At 32.6% G+C, this 15791-nt stretch overlaps 1 protein-coding gene across 1 annotated transcript; it reads right to left on the bottom strand.

Moving 5' to 3' along the window:
- Positions 1-2870: 2870 nt before the first annotated feature.
- LOC143064992 (uncharacterized) lies at positions 2871-15523 on the bottom strand. The gene is made up of 7 exons (XM_076238248.1): positions 15268-15523; positions 13030-13123; positions 12009-12142; positions 7070-7157; positions 6420-6493; positions 5391-5517; positions 2871-3385 (listed from the first exon to the last, which is right to left on the bottom strand). Exons 1-7 carry the CDS (start codon positions 15426-15428, stop codon positions 3329-3331), a joined length of 735 nt encoding a protein of 244 aa, XP_076094363.1. The 5' UTR covers positions 15429-15523; the 3' UTR covers positions 2871-3328.
- Between the last annotated feature and the right edge of the window lie 268 nt (positions 15524-15791).

Genomic DNA, 15791 nt, shown 5'->3' with positions numbered 1-15791 from the left:
AACGATATTCATTTGATAACAGTAAATTGGTGAAAAATACACTGGCTATTAACCAATCAAAACCCCGGATTCTTACATAAGGTGTAATTAGGTGTGTAACAAACTTTTACCAAAGACTGTATCTACTTGTTAACTTCAAATAGGTTTTCCTTTTAATCAGTTAAATACTGGAAAATTAAAAATATTATATATAATTTTATCATTATGCTCTGGATACTCTAAGTCTTTTGATCACAACAAGTTTCTGTCCAACTTACGTAAAATTTCATGAAGGTTTGACAAAAGTAATGATATTTAAAAAAATCTTTAACCACATACTAAACCTAAGTAAATGGTGACGACGCCAACGAAATCTACGATTGCTATGTCTCGATTTCGCGACATAAATGTCGCAGACTCGATAAAAATGCAAACCACATATAGAACTCAGCAGATAATGAAATGCTTTAAACAAAAGGAAACAAAGTACAATTCCCAGTAGATTCAGACCTCGACAGAAAATGAACAAATATAAAACGGTACCATAAGGCATTTGATTGAAAAATAAATGTCGTCACTTTTATTTGCAATTAAAAGCTACTGTCTGAGGAGAGACTTACAAGGCTGATGTGCTTTTAACCAGTTCTTTTTAATTTATTTAGATTAAAATATTTTTTTTTCTTCTCCAAATTCAAGTGTACGCCCGGGCGTTTTGACGTAAACGTAGCTACGCGCCTGGCAGGAATCATAGAAATGATTTTTCCACATATTTTAGCAATACATCTATAAGTCAAAATAGTTTTACCATCTACTACGCTCGATATTACCAGCTTTAAAGCAAATAATTTTTTAAGCGATATTTCTAAAGTACAATCTTTAAAGTTCCAAACAAAACCTAACCAATCAATATTTTGTACTGGTTCCCAGACACTCTTTTCTGTATTAGCAATAAAACCGGAAAGCAGTAAATCATTTTTTACTGTTTTCGATAATTCAAAACATGTATCAAAATTTTCTGCTGTACCCATACCATCATCTAAATAAACCACCATGGGAAATCCTAAAGATCTCCAGTATTTAACTAACACACGTACTGTCTTGGTAAATATATGACCAGCTGATGAAAGTCCAAAAGGCAAAACCGAAAAAGTAAAATAACGCACTGTATCACCATATTGCCAAGAAAATCCTAAATATTTTTGATGATCAGGGTGAATTTCTATATGGTGATAACCAGACTTTAAATCAAATTTAAACCCAAAACCGCTAAAATTTACAAATGTCATAGCTTCTTTAACCCCTTCAAATTTAACTTTTTGTTTCTCGACAAATTTATTAACATGTCTCAAATCTAAGACTAATCTTTCTTTACCCGTACTATTTACCGACACAGTAAGTGGATTAACGACAAATGGTCGATTTACTTCTTTTATACATTCTTTAGTTAAAAGTTCTTCAATAGAATTTTCCACAAATTCTGAGTGTTTTAACGCGGATCTATTATTACTTAGAAAAATAGTCGGTGGTTCACTCAGAAAAGGAATTCTATAACCAAAATTAATAACATTCATTATAAAATCATTAGCGTTAAGTACATTTTTCCAAAACAATGCATGTTTTCTTAAATTTCCTTTCACATTTATAAGATTTTGACCAGATTTTTTCTCATACCTGTTAACAAATTGAAAACAATACTCAACTTCATCTATGTCTGTATCTGTTTTGTTACTGGGTCTTTCCTGTATTCTGTTCCTGGAACTTTGTTGCACCAACTGTCGCTGTAGGAATCCTTTTTTTCGGGGCAGTTCCTTGCAAAGTGCCCGGGCTGGTTACAATAGAAACACTTGTAACTTTCTGACTTTCCTGCTTTGGAGAACTCTGGATCACTGACTTGGCCAAGGCCACGAAAAAAACTCCTAGAATTGAATTCTCCTTTTCCGGAACCACTATTGGAAGATTCTGGTTTACTGTACGGCTTGGAACTTTTTTTACGAGAAGCCCTGGAAATAGCAGCACGCAAATCACTAGCATCTTCTTTATTGTCGGCCAACGGACTATCCAAGTATTCTTTAACCGTGTCCCATCCATGCTTGTCGGCTATCTTTAGAATTTTGTTACGCTTACGGATGATTTCCTTTTCCTGGGAAATGATTTCACTAACTTCGGAAGCGTTTCCAAGCTTTATACAACTTTCAACGGCAGCAAGCCTCTCCAGACGCTCGGTATTAAACGAATGTTGCACTTTAATTCCCTCACTATGGAATACAAATTCTGGTTGATCGACACCGGTTGCTTTAACACTTTTTCCTAAACGAGCTTCGAAATGATTAATCAAGGAATGTTTTTGCTTCTCTAAAGCATTGTTTAAAGCTGAAGTGAAAAGCGAAATAGCCCCGTCCGTACTTAACTCTGTTTCGTTACTATTTTCAGCATGTTGAGTAGTAGCACGGCGTTCATCATGGTCGGAGCCTTCCTCGGACATATAATGCAGAGCTTAACGTTAACTTCGTCTATCAAAGTTACTCGAGCACATCGAAATCAGGACTTATATATGCCTATAAAACCCCACCCATACTACCGCCCTCGAAATATTCGTGCAGAAAACAACAGTAACATCAGACCACTTCTGATTTACATACTAGCCAAACTTGTACCACAAGTCTAAAGATAGAAATAGAATAGGGAAATTCCAAATATAACGGAATAGAAATAAATATAGTTTAAACAAAGGAGTTATTCGGGATACAAAATGTCTATATGGTAGAAATGGTTTTGATTAAAGTAATTCTTAACTTGTTTATTTTTTTCCTTTTTCTCCGCTTCGTTGGTGCCCAATTTCCGGTGGCGATGATACACAGTGTTAAAAGTGGCGTTAAAACAACAACAATCAATCAATCTTGTAGCATATTTAGTAAAATAGAACAACAACGCACATTTTTTCAGTAAATCTTATGACATAACATTTTTTTATTGAATATTGAATATTAATTGTTATATAATATATAGAGAGTTTATCAACAAAATTAATGAATTAATCACTATTACTATTTTATCAACAAGTAAAAACAACGGTATAAAAAAAGTCACTAGGTAGATACAGAACTGAGCTTCGCATGAACAAAAAGTTTTAAAAAAGTGTTATTAACATCGAAGTTATAATGTTCCAGACATTGCTGACAAAGCCATGATTACAAACATTCATTTAATCTCAACAACCTTTTTAGAAGGTAGAGCATAAAATGGACAACGGACCTTACTTTATACTGTTGAGTTATTGTATATATTAAAACTCTTTGTAACTTAGTATAGGCAATTAAAGTTCAATGCTTTAAAAGCTGATCATTCAGATTTAAATATTCGAGTATGACGTTCTTTTCCCGCGTGTGACAACAAACACTGTACCATCCTGAAATATAAAACGTAAAGGATGATGTGGTCATAGGAAAAACAATAAATAGGTTGGACAAACTAACGTTTTCTTTCATAGGTCAAAATAATTACCTTTCTCTGACTGGTGTACAACAGAAGGACCTATAAAAAACTAATTGATGCAACGGTCTACAATTTTACCGATTGTAAACTTGAAAACTAACAAAAACAGATGACAATTGTCCGTACGGCATGCACAAGTGAAACAATATCACTGACATACTTGTAAAAAGTAAAATCACAAAAATACCGAACTCCGAGAAAAATTCAAAACGGAAAGTCTCTGAAAAAATGAATTGAAACAACAGCATTTATCAACTTCGATATCCAACAATCGATTATTAAGAAGATACATAACAAGACTAAAACTAAGGAAATCACACATGAACTCCAAAAAGGAGCGAGGTCAGGTGTATTGACAAGGTAATTAATTAAGCGTCTCCTGCTTGATATGAATCACCAACCATGTGAATCCACACACCGGCAAAATGTTATAATTGGAAATATTATATAATCGGTAAAATGATCGATGAAAGTATTAGTTTTGTGTTAACAACGACATTTGTCGCTCGTGTGTTGATTTCAATTGTTCCTCTCTACCACTCTGTTCGATCAGTTTTTTTGCAAGAAGCGGGCCTCTGTTTAGAAAACCCATATACTATGAGAATGCTTTCTTTCATTTTCTTTGAATTGTTCGTACGAGTACGAAAATAAGTCGGCCATTATGGTGATGCACAGTTAGTACTCATAGGAATATAATTTATTGCTCTCGATTCCAATCTAGATAGGCTCTGAAATTACCGTCACAACTTCATAAACCAAATAAAGCTATTTGGACCCTGTTGTGCATAGAAGTTTTCAAAAGAACATGTATAAACCATTGTAAACAATTCAAAAAAATCTTTGCATAACTAATTTAAATTGACAATAAACGATCAACATTTCAAAATGATCTGACACTTTCTAAACTTTTTTGTCCCTCGTCTCATTTCTAATGACATTTGTTTCTAATAAGAAAATCTTTTAAATGAGCCAGGATTTAAATTGAAATTTGAAAAGATAAAAAAAATCAGTAGGAAACATAAAAGTACAAATGTATACTCCTCGTATACTCTATTGCAAAATTTAAACTGCATTGTTGTTCTAAGGGAAATGTTGATTTGAAAGAAAGAAAAAAAATGTGAATAGATTCAAACTTTTCCTTGTAGAAAACTGAAAGTTACATAATTGTGAACTTTATATTCCGTCAAATTGATTATTCTATCATACATCTATGTTGGGTATATAAAAAAAATCCGTTTTACAAAATGACGTGCTTAGTAAAACTAAAATGATGTAGGATACTGTCTACAGTTGAACTACTTGGAAATAAACTGAAATTAACTCCTGTTATAATCCGTACATGATGCACAAGTGATACAAACAAAGTTCATATCAAAATATATTCACTAACCCTTTAACAAAACAACAGAAACGCAGGATTTCATAAGGAAATACAGACTTTACAAATGTAACCCCATCCCACACAAAAGTGCCTGTCCCAAATCACGAAAGCCAAAACTATGCTCTGTTGCAAGGAAATACATATTGCCACTTTCGAACGTATCATTTAATTTCCAGTGGAAGTCAATTTAACCACGTATTGTACTTCTCGACCCACTTCGTAGATTATACCTGAACATTTAACTTAAATCTAATGTTAATTTAATCTTGTACTGAATACTCGTAAATGATGTTTGGCACTGGAGGTTAAGATCTGTTTATTAAATGAAAAATAAAATTTCCTTAAAGATAATATAAAATGAATAGTAAAATGCCTAAAGTTTGATATCTTTTAAATGTCTTTTATATAGTTAGATTTTTTGTAGTTGCAAGGGCGTCAAACCCCTTAATCTGTGTTTATTCCTATAAATAGGGGAATTATTAAAGATTTTAGAAGACAATGCGCGAGATGTTTGACCGGATGTCTTTAAAATACTTGCCTTCACTAATCCTGGCACTGTCGACCAAAGAGAATAATTTGGTATTCTTTGTTTTCCCGATGCTTTCCTTACAAAGGTTTGAATAGACATTCCTAATACCAGGTATACAACCATGAAGCATAAAAGTCTGAAAACAAACTGATATTATCAGTATGTAAAATGCAAAAGAAAAATAAGTAATCAATTAAAATTCCAAATTCATATGCTTTATATTGCAAAGTGTATGTATAAAGAGGGTGAAAATGGAAATGATTTTATAATTTCTGCATATCCGAAGGCCAGCACTTTTCTGTGTTAACCCCAAAATATTGAAAGCAATATATTTATAAACTACTATAATACTTGAGGAACTAAACGACAAAAAGAAGAGCGAAATCCATATTAGGTCAGCTTTGCCTGAGTTAGAGGGAACTTTAGATTTTCAATTAATTTCAATTTCAGCTTGGACTTTCAATATGGACTTGTATATAACAATAAAGAGTTGAAAGGAAACCATGTGTTTGCTGGTGCTGAAAAACATTGTCTGTCAGTGGTTACCTAATGTTGTATCGTTATGTATTTAGTTTTTAGGGAAATTGGTGCTGATTGAAAGTGTTTTTTTTATTCACAACTTTTTCGGTTCGGGGCTTTGTATGGCTGTTCATATTATTTTGACAATGATCGATTGTTCGATATCGTTACTTGAACTTTAGAGGACCTTGGCATTGCTACGTACATATCTTCTTCTTTCATTCATATCAGTTTTTGGTAAATGTTCTATATGTGACAGCCATTTGAACAGCCTCCGCATAATTTATATTAAAAAAAAAGCTTGTAAACAGTATGTACAACGTTGTTTTAGTGATATTATTCTGAATATGTCCTACTTTCGTTTTCGCTTAGAAATCGATCAATGAAACTTTCCGAATTCTTATACAAATACAAATACGTAAATGGTTTGATGTGTCTTCAATTATTTTTCTGTTTATGACAACGCAGAAGTACACGAAATGAGAAACTTTAAGTAAGTACCGAATCATGTCTACTTACGATATGAGAATAATTGTTCCTATTGATATGCCACCTAAGTCAACACATGCATATTTAGTCTGCAACTCAAAAAACTACAAACAAAATTTCAAATATTGAAATAGTATTTTCAAATTATTATAAAAACTGTATTTTAGGTTAGTTTAAAGCACTTAATTCAATATAATATATGTAAAACGAGACAGGCTCGATCCTCAGCTCGATCAGAGTGAATATAAAGTCCCAAAACTAGTATAGAACAAAATTGTTTGTGCTTATTTGAATTATTCTTGTTTATATTTAATTCACGAATAGTATTAGTTTTAGGGTACTCAACGAATAATATAAGAACTCCGTTTGCTGTATAGAGTTCATCTCAACTTATTCCATTGATTTGCATTGAGTTCATCAATGGTTTTGTTCGGATTTCCAATGGTTAAAATTTTAATCAGTCCTTATTAGTTATCTCTTATGTCGCGGTGTTGACAGTCATTCGACCACAAATTGATGACTGTCCCCTGTATTCATACTGTTTTGCAATTATGGTATAAAATAATTTGTTTGACGATCAAGTGGACGGACACAACCCCCACAGCCACTTTTATTTATTAGTAATGCATTTTAATTACCAAGCATAGCATAGATTTTAAGATATGGTATATTAAACTCACATATTCACCGCTTCCTAGTGGAATCTCTCCCTTAACATCAAGATTACCTTCTTTATCTTTATCACATGTCAATGTGATTTCGGCAGATCTAAACAAAATAAAGCAACATGAACAGTAGGTCCGAGTACACAGTTATTTCGTAGTGCATTTCCTTTAGACAATAAATGGAAATAAAAAAAAATCCCACCTGCGCTTTCTCCATAATATTTTTACAGTGTGTTGTACCACTTTTGGGACAAATTATATCAAAATTATAGAAAACTTCATCAGCTCTAACTCAAAATATGGACAATTTTATGTGAAGGGGGGCTTTAAATCTTTTGACAGCTTCCGAAATGCTAATTTTTGACCTTTTTCAACTGGACCAAATCACTACTTTACATTATAATTCATGAATCAAATTTTTTTACAGTGTAATTTTATCCCCCTTCTTGCTACTTGAGGCATAAAACATAAATAAATTTGGAAGGGGTATAAAAAAAAATTGACAAGTAACACACTGTCCACAGTAGGGACTATATTCGTATTTTCAAGCGTCAAATCGTCCTTACAAGGTACAATTACTTTTTTAAACATTCTTGATTGTTTTTTACGGAAGCCGATAAGGGCCATTCAAAAAAAAAATTTATGTCGTAATTACGACATAGCATGTCGTAATTTCGACATAACATGTCGTTATTTCGACATAACATGTCGTTATAACGACATAACATGTCGTTATAACGACATCGCTATGTCGTAATTACGACATACCATGTCGTAATAACGACATCACTATGTCGTAATAACGACATCGCCATATATATAAAAGAATATGTATTATGATTGCCAAGAGACTAAATGACACAGAAATTAACAATTATAGGTCATCATAATGCCCTCAATAATTAGAAAAAGCCCCCGCATAGTCAGCTATAAAAGAGGGACGAAATATACCAGAGGGAGAGTCCCCGAAATGCTGTGTGGCATACAGTGTTATTTATAAATTATTAGCTCCCTTGGTAAAACTCCAAATTTCATATTTAATGTATTTCATTGTTAAATAATTTACATGAAGCTTAATAAGTATATATTTGTTAATTGCATAGCTTTTAATATTTGAATCCATTGGTTAAAGATATTTATTTATATTGTAAAATTTAATATTTGCATCGTCGCAAAATCTTTGGTTACCTTCTTTGGTTTCCTTCTGTGAGAAACTTATATATTTTATAGAACCCATTAAAGTTCATTCAACTACCGACGTATCGTGAAAGGCTAAAAAAAAAAAAAAAAAAGGCTACATAGCCAGTCAAAGACATTAAAAACTTAAATTTTTGGAAGAATAATAAGTGGAACTATACGTGGACTGATATTCAGTCCTACCGAGGCCAACTAAGCTTTCCACATCCCAATCAATAAGCGCAAACTACATGGCTTTTTGAAGAATTGATTGCTCTATTTCTACTTTCAAACGTTGGGCACGATGTTCCTACTTGTAACACCACGTTACACTTTTAAAAAATGCGGCGTCGAAGAGGGTTTTTGACTTCGATTAATTTTTGCAAGTTTTATTCGGCTTTTTATATGTTGGTTGATTCTGGTTCTGTTCGTTTTGTGATGTCATTTTATCATAAGTTACCTCAAGTTGTGGAAATGATTCGATTTAATAATGTTTATCCTTTAAGTTATTTCAACAAAAAATGCAGAACTGTCGCAAGTAATGTAGGAAGGAAAGATTGGAAGAAGTACATGTATACGGTTTTTAATAAAAAAAAAAATTTTTTTAGATATACAAAACTTTTATCATAGGATGTTTAACTTTCAAGGTGCATATCATCTGTCATTGTAAAATTTCTATATCTTAATTCAACTCCAATTCAAATATATCTGACACTGCAAGTAAATCGGACATTTTTACCCTTGGTTAAATTTGAATAGAATTGTATTTTCCCTGGCACACAAGTTGTCGAAATACACCCCTTCAATTACTTGAACCTTGGCTTGAGAATTATTTCCCAAGTCATCTATAGTGTTCAACTTCTGATATACATTTTAAAATATAGTAATCTACTCCTGGATCGTCCGCGAAAACGGCTAATATAATCCCGGGTTTTTATTAATTCGATGAAACAGTTTTCGTCGCTGTTTGGGGTTCGTCTTTCACTTACCTCCATTTCATGCACAAGTTTATATTGACGAAAAGTTCCGGCTTCGATAGTACAGGAATTACTTTCATCACGACAGTTATAACATGAATAGCAGGACAAATCGCGAATTAAAACATTCCGTGAACTGGTATTAAGTCTTTTATTATTGGTGATTGCACCTTACTGAAGTGACGACTTTAAATTGTCTGTTTCAGAGTACTTCCGCAACATAAATTTCAATTCGCATTTTACATTTAGAGGACTGTCTTGGTGTCTCCAATTTGTCTTTGCAAAAGTTGGACGAAGATCATGTGATTTTTCCCCCATTTCCCCATTCTATTAAATAAATCGTTAAAAGCTATAAACGATTAATAAAAATTGCAAAATTTAACCTGTGTCGAACCTATGTCCCCGGGCGGAGTCTATAGCAACATGCACTATTCTTTTTTTCGGCAGCAATCATCAACCTCTTTTTCCAAATTTCATAACACGATTTGTTGTTAATTATCATGAACCTTTAATTGAAACTTTAGCACATGTAGCGTCGTAAATTAGCGTCTTTCGGATTTTAGACGTTTTCAGACGTTTGGACAAATTGGCAACCGTTTTGTAATGCGTGGAATCATTTTATTCCTTGAAGACCCAAACATGTAGTTAATAAGAAAAGAATCTTGGCATTTTTTACTCTTCGTGTATCTAACTTTTGTTTAGATCAATTACAAAAAATACGCGTTAACTGCTTTGAAAATGAAATATCAACTTGGACAAAATGGCTACCGTTAGAAAAACGACTGTGAAGAGAAGATTTTATTGAATCAGCATATTTGAACTCACGAACAATGAGGCAAATATTTGTACTTTTGTTAGATATTATTAGTGTCTTACTCTTTTTATTCATTTTCTGCTATATCTACTTATAAAATTCACTTTCAGTCGTTGAGTTAACGAAATACGTCGTTGGACATTTTTCTTATTCCAGCTTAATATGCAGACACCGAGTCAAATGAAATTTGGCAAATAACGACTTTAACGCCACAAAGAACCGACACATGTCGCTGTTCCTGCCAAGAATCAAAAAGATCAGATTATTAGAAATAGGATAAATTTCAATAGGATAAATTTTCATAAATGTAACGTTGGACATCCGTTTTTTTCACATAGCTTTGTTATTTTAATCCTCAAATAAACTACATTGTAGGTATTACTTACTAAATGATGAAGAGCTGTAAAAACATAATTTAAAACATATATTGATTTTGTTTTAATATTGGTTCGTGTTTTCTAACATTTTTATTTTGTTTTGCGGATGAAATTTTGAAGATTCTGTTTTAAATCCTAGGGGTTGTAGGAACATCGTGCCCACCGTTTGAAAGTAGATATAGAGCAATCAATACTTCAGTTCACCCTTATTACAAGAAGCCATGTAGTTTGCGCTTACTTACAGGGAGCTGGACAGCTTGGCTTGCCTTGGTAGGACTGAAACAAATAGAAATTTATATTGACCTTGACAGGCTATATAGCCCTTCCACCATTTAATCTTTGTTTAACTTCAATGGGATCTATAAAATATATAACTTTCTTACAGAAGGTAATCAAAGAAAGTACCAGAGATTTTGCGACGATGCAAAAATTAAACTTTACAATATAAATAAATATCTTTAACCAATGAATTCAAATAGCAAAAGCTATGCAATTAACAAATATATTATACTTATTACGCTTCATGTAATTATTTAAAAATGAAATACATTAAATATGAAATTTGGAGTTTTACCAAGGGAGCTAATAATTAATTAATAACACTGTCTGCCACACAGCATTTCGGGGACTCTCCCTCTGGTATCTTTCGACCGTCCCTCTTTTATAGCTGACTATGCGGGGGCTTTTCTAATTATTGGGGGCATTATGATGACCTATAGTTGTTAATTTCTGTGTCATTTAGTCTCTTGGCAATCATAATACATATTCTTTTAAATATATAGCGATGTCGTTATTACGACATAGCTATGTCGTTAAAACGACATAGTGTATGTCGTTATTACGACATGTTATGTCGAAATTACGACATAGTTATGTCGTTATAACGACATGTTATGTCGAAATTACGACATAGCGATTTCGTAATAACGACATGTTATGTCGAAATTACGACATGCTATGTCGTAATTACGACATAATTTATTTTTTTTGAATGGCCCTTATCGGCTTCCGTAGTTTTTATAGTTCTACTAAATTTGATTCATTAGTCTAAAATCTTGGCATTTATATATGGAATAAGAAATAATAAATGTTTTGTTCAATCTGTAGAAGTTGGGCCTTAATAACGAATAAACATGAAACTGAAATATTGTATGGACACTTGAACATAAACATCTTACGATAAATCTAGAGATGTGTCTTCGGGCCTTTTGTTGTTGATAGAAGCTTCTTTGACGTTTATCACACACTTTATTTTGTCATATTGGTTACTCTTAGACTGTGTTCGGTCACAGGAGGGGGAAAACGCACAGAAATGATGGTTGTCATTTTATATGACAACAAAATATTAATCAACCGAAAGCTGAAATTGTTGGAAAATTTTAAAACCCTGTACAGCGGCAGCCTCAACATCTAAACAATGATGATCAACATGATTTTGTCCTTTCTCAAAGTAGTTGTTTAAATTGCAACACTATATTACTGTATATGCATTATCAAAACAGGTAAATGTTAAATAATGCTTATTGTTCCGCTGTTGCACTGTGCGTATAAAATGTCTAAACGACTTATTCGTAATTACCTTTACCATTCTGGGAGTACTGATAGCTTACCTTTGAGCACCACCCGTTCCTGCGTAAATATATGTTAATTTAGTTACTTTTCCTGAAGTGCTAAACACAGCTGAATCCTGATCGCCAAGTGTAAAATATGACGCATTGGGTATATTATTGTGGACATTACAAACCTAAAAATATAAAATCGTTTATACAACAATTATGAAGAAGAACGACTGAAATTACTCTGCATCAGTGTTACGGTCACCATCACGAATTGGCTGAATGCTACGATGCGTTGTTGTGTCAATTTACTAGCAACATGTTTTCACGGTATGAGATATCTAGATAAACCAGTCGTTGGATCTTTAACTTTACCGATCGTGACAAATCCGGGTTACAAACTAAAACTGAGTGAAACACATCAAATATATAAGAGAACTACGACACAATTGAAACACAACACAACTAAAATGTAACACACAGAGAAACGAACTATGATATAACAATGGCCATTTTCCTGAATAGGTACAGAACATTTTAAGAAAAGAATAGTGGGTTGAACCTGGTTTTGTGGCTAGTCAAACCTCCCGCTTTTATGGCAATAGTAAATATAACATTAAAATGACAACATTACATGACAGGACTACAATACAAATAAATTTGAGAACATATAGGATAGAGAAACACACGCATAATAGCTATCAAAGGGTACCAGGTTTATAATTTAATACGCTACACGCGCGTTTCGTCCACACAAGACTGACCAGTGACGCTCAGATCAAAAAAGTTCGAAAGCCAAAACAAGTACAAAGTTAAAGAGCATGGAGGACCAAAAATTCCAAAACATTGTTAAAACACAATATCATAAACGAAAGAAGAAAGATTAAATCAAAATGAATACTATATATAGTTGTCAAATTGTATCGCGAGTATCGACTACTAATCATCCCTTGTTGTTTTCTTTTATTCTTTTTTAGTTACTTATACAAAGAACTCTAAATTGGGTTATTTGGTTTGTCATTAGTTTATATTATAATGCCTTGAAGAAGTTCCAAATTTGCATTCAAAAACTTACAGCCACGTTCATGCAGTCCCCTTCATTGAAAGGTTGGCATGGATTCCAGGAATACATATCCGCATTGGAATCGGGATCTGGTTGGTCTTCAAATCTGAAGAAAAAAATCTTGTGTATGTGACTTTGAAAAATTGCTAGGAACGACCAAAATAATCTGAAGAACTGGGTTGAGGAACAGAAAGATTTAAAAAATTAAATATCCTGGCCTGATAAGAACTAAAAATAGATATTATTGGCCAAGTCAGAATTAAAATTACTATGCTGCAACGAAAAATTCAAGCATGATTGTGTGACTGCTTCAAAGTTAAAAGTTCTGAAGTTTTCATTATTTTAAATATTTATATTAGTATCTTTTTTAATATTATTATTCCTGTATTGATCTTCTGATTCTATGTCGAATAATATGTTTTATATTCAATATATCCTGCAATTAGCAAACTATTAAAAATATTTAAAAATAAAATGTACAAAAACTCATTTGTGCTTTTGAAAATATTAAATGTTCGCACTCGCTACAAATAGGGAAAAAATCTCGGCGAACTCACAAATCGTCTTGTATCTTAAGCTCATGTAAAAATAAATTTAATATTTCCGACAATGCACATAAATGATATAAGCATGAGTTGGAATCCCGGGAAGAATAAAAATTTGCTTCCGCAAATTTGCAGATTTTACATTGATGTGCTGATATATATATATAAAGTCAAAATAAAAGGTTCATGTTGTAAGGCTTTTAACCTATCATGGTTTTTCTTTTACAAATTGTGACTTGGATGGAGAGTTGTCTCGTTGGGAATCATACTAAATCTTTGTATATCTATTTTAACGATGAATTGTAAAATTTTAATCATGTCACGTCAGTGTACCGAATAAAATGTCTATGTCATGATTTAACAAATGTCATATCTGAACTATTATCAACACTCGATTAGCTTTTTATCAGAGTTGCACATGTACTTACTTTTAGTTTTATTAATACCCTAGTTTAAAGTCATATGGAACTTCAAACTAAAAATAAATGATGCATATGTTTTTTTATAACTAAAGAGATATAGGAAGAGGTGGTTATGAATGCCAATGAGACAACTCTCCATCCAAGTCAACATTTATAAAAGTAAACCATTATAGGTCAAGGTACGGTCTTCAACACGGAGCCTAGGCTCACACCGAACAGCAAGCTATAAAGGGCCCAAACAAAACCAACAGTCTAATCTCGATAAAAAAACGAGAAAAGAGAAACACTTATGAACCACATAAACAGATGACAACCACTGACCTAAAGGGCAATGAACCACATAAACAGACCACAACCACTGAACTAAAGGGCTATTGTTTATTATAAAACTTTTATACATAAACTTTTTTCTGAAGATTTTTTTATTAATTATTGGCTTCCCAGACAATAATTGTATTTTGTAGGATTTGTCCCAATTACTTGGTTACCCTCCATTCGCCGAAATGTTTTCCGTATGCAGATACCTCAGCGCGACCCTTTTCGTAAAAACTCGGTGATCGCAATATGCAAGTTCGAAGGGTAAAACCAAAATGGCAGAGAGTCAACAAACGTAAACATCGCTCCGTTATCAAAATAAACTATATCTTATTGTTCATGTTATGTACACGTGCTTATCTGAATATCTATGCTTCTTTAATTGTTGATTGTACAAATGTGACAATCTGTAAACTTCGGCTTTAAAAAAAGAACATTGAGTACCTGCCAAATTGTCACACCAACACTGACCGAGTGAAATATGTTTTTGACTTTTATATGATTTGAATGTATAAAAAAAAGATAAATTCGTGCACAGAAGACTAAGTTTCTGATATATGCATGCATTGGTCAAATAATTGGAATAACATTAATTTCCCCACTCACTCGTTTCATGGATTTTAATACTGAGATAAACACAATAAAATGTGGTGATTTTCAAAACAGATGCGAAACATTCAAATGCATAAGTTGAAAATAAAACAACACCATGGCTAAAATAAAAGACTAACAGTCAAAATAACAGTACACACGACACAACATAGAAAAACATAAAGACACGAACCCCACCTAAAACTGGTGAAGGTGTCAGTTGTCGATTTATATAGTCAAGATGCTGTTCAAAACATTTTTTTATTTACCTTTTGAAATGACTATCGTTGTGTTAAATTTTGTAATGATCTGAGAAGGCTGTGTATCAAAAAAATAATACGGTTTGTTATTTGCAGGTTAGTCAAAACACAACTTACCTCGGCGTTTGATCAGTATTTGAAAGCTGGTTAAGATTAATAGCTGCTCCATTTGAAAATTTACAAGAACATGACGATGTCTTTTTACACGAGTCTTCACTTTGAACCAGGCCCCATATTAAGAAACTAAAATACACATAAAGTATAACTGTTCTTTTCATATTTTAAAAAGTTACAAAGCGCGATAATAGATCTCACTACTCGGTAAAAAATCTCAAAGCACGTGAGTACATTGATCATATATTCATGTGGCTATACAAATAAACATATCATAAGATCATATGTCACATAATGTAATCAGTGTTAAAATCTGATATGAAAAATGTTAGGCTGACCGTATTTATTTGACTCCCTATAATACAATCTCTTCAATCATTTGGTAAAAAAACTCATTTTCAGGACCAATTCCAGAAATTAATTTGAATTTATCTTTTAATTGCAGTACACGACTTAATAAGCAAGTCATATGTATGGGCATGTACACGTTTACATATATGTTTGCATATAACTAGCATATTAATACT

This window comes from Mytilus galloprovincialis, chromosome 2, assembly GCF_965363235.1.
Source record: "Mytilus galloprovincialis chromosome 2, xbMytGall1.hap1.1, whole genome shotgun sequence".
In the NCBI taxonomy this organism is placed as follows: domain Eukaryota; kingdom Metazoa; phylum Mollusca; class Bivalvia; order Mytilida; family Mytilidae; genus Mytilus; species Mytilus galloprovincialis.
This window is presented reverse-complemented; position numbering and strand designations above follow the sequence as displayed.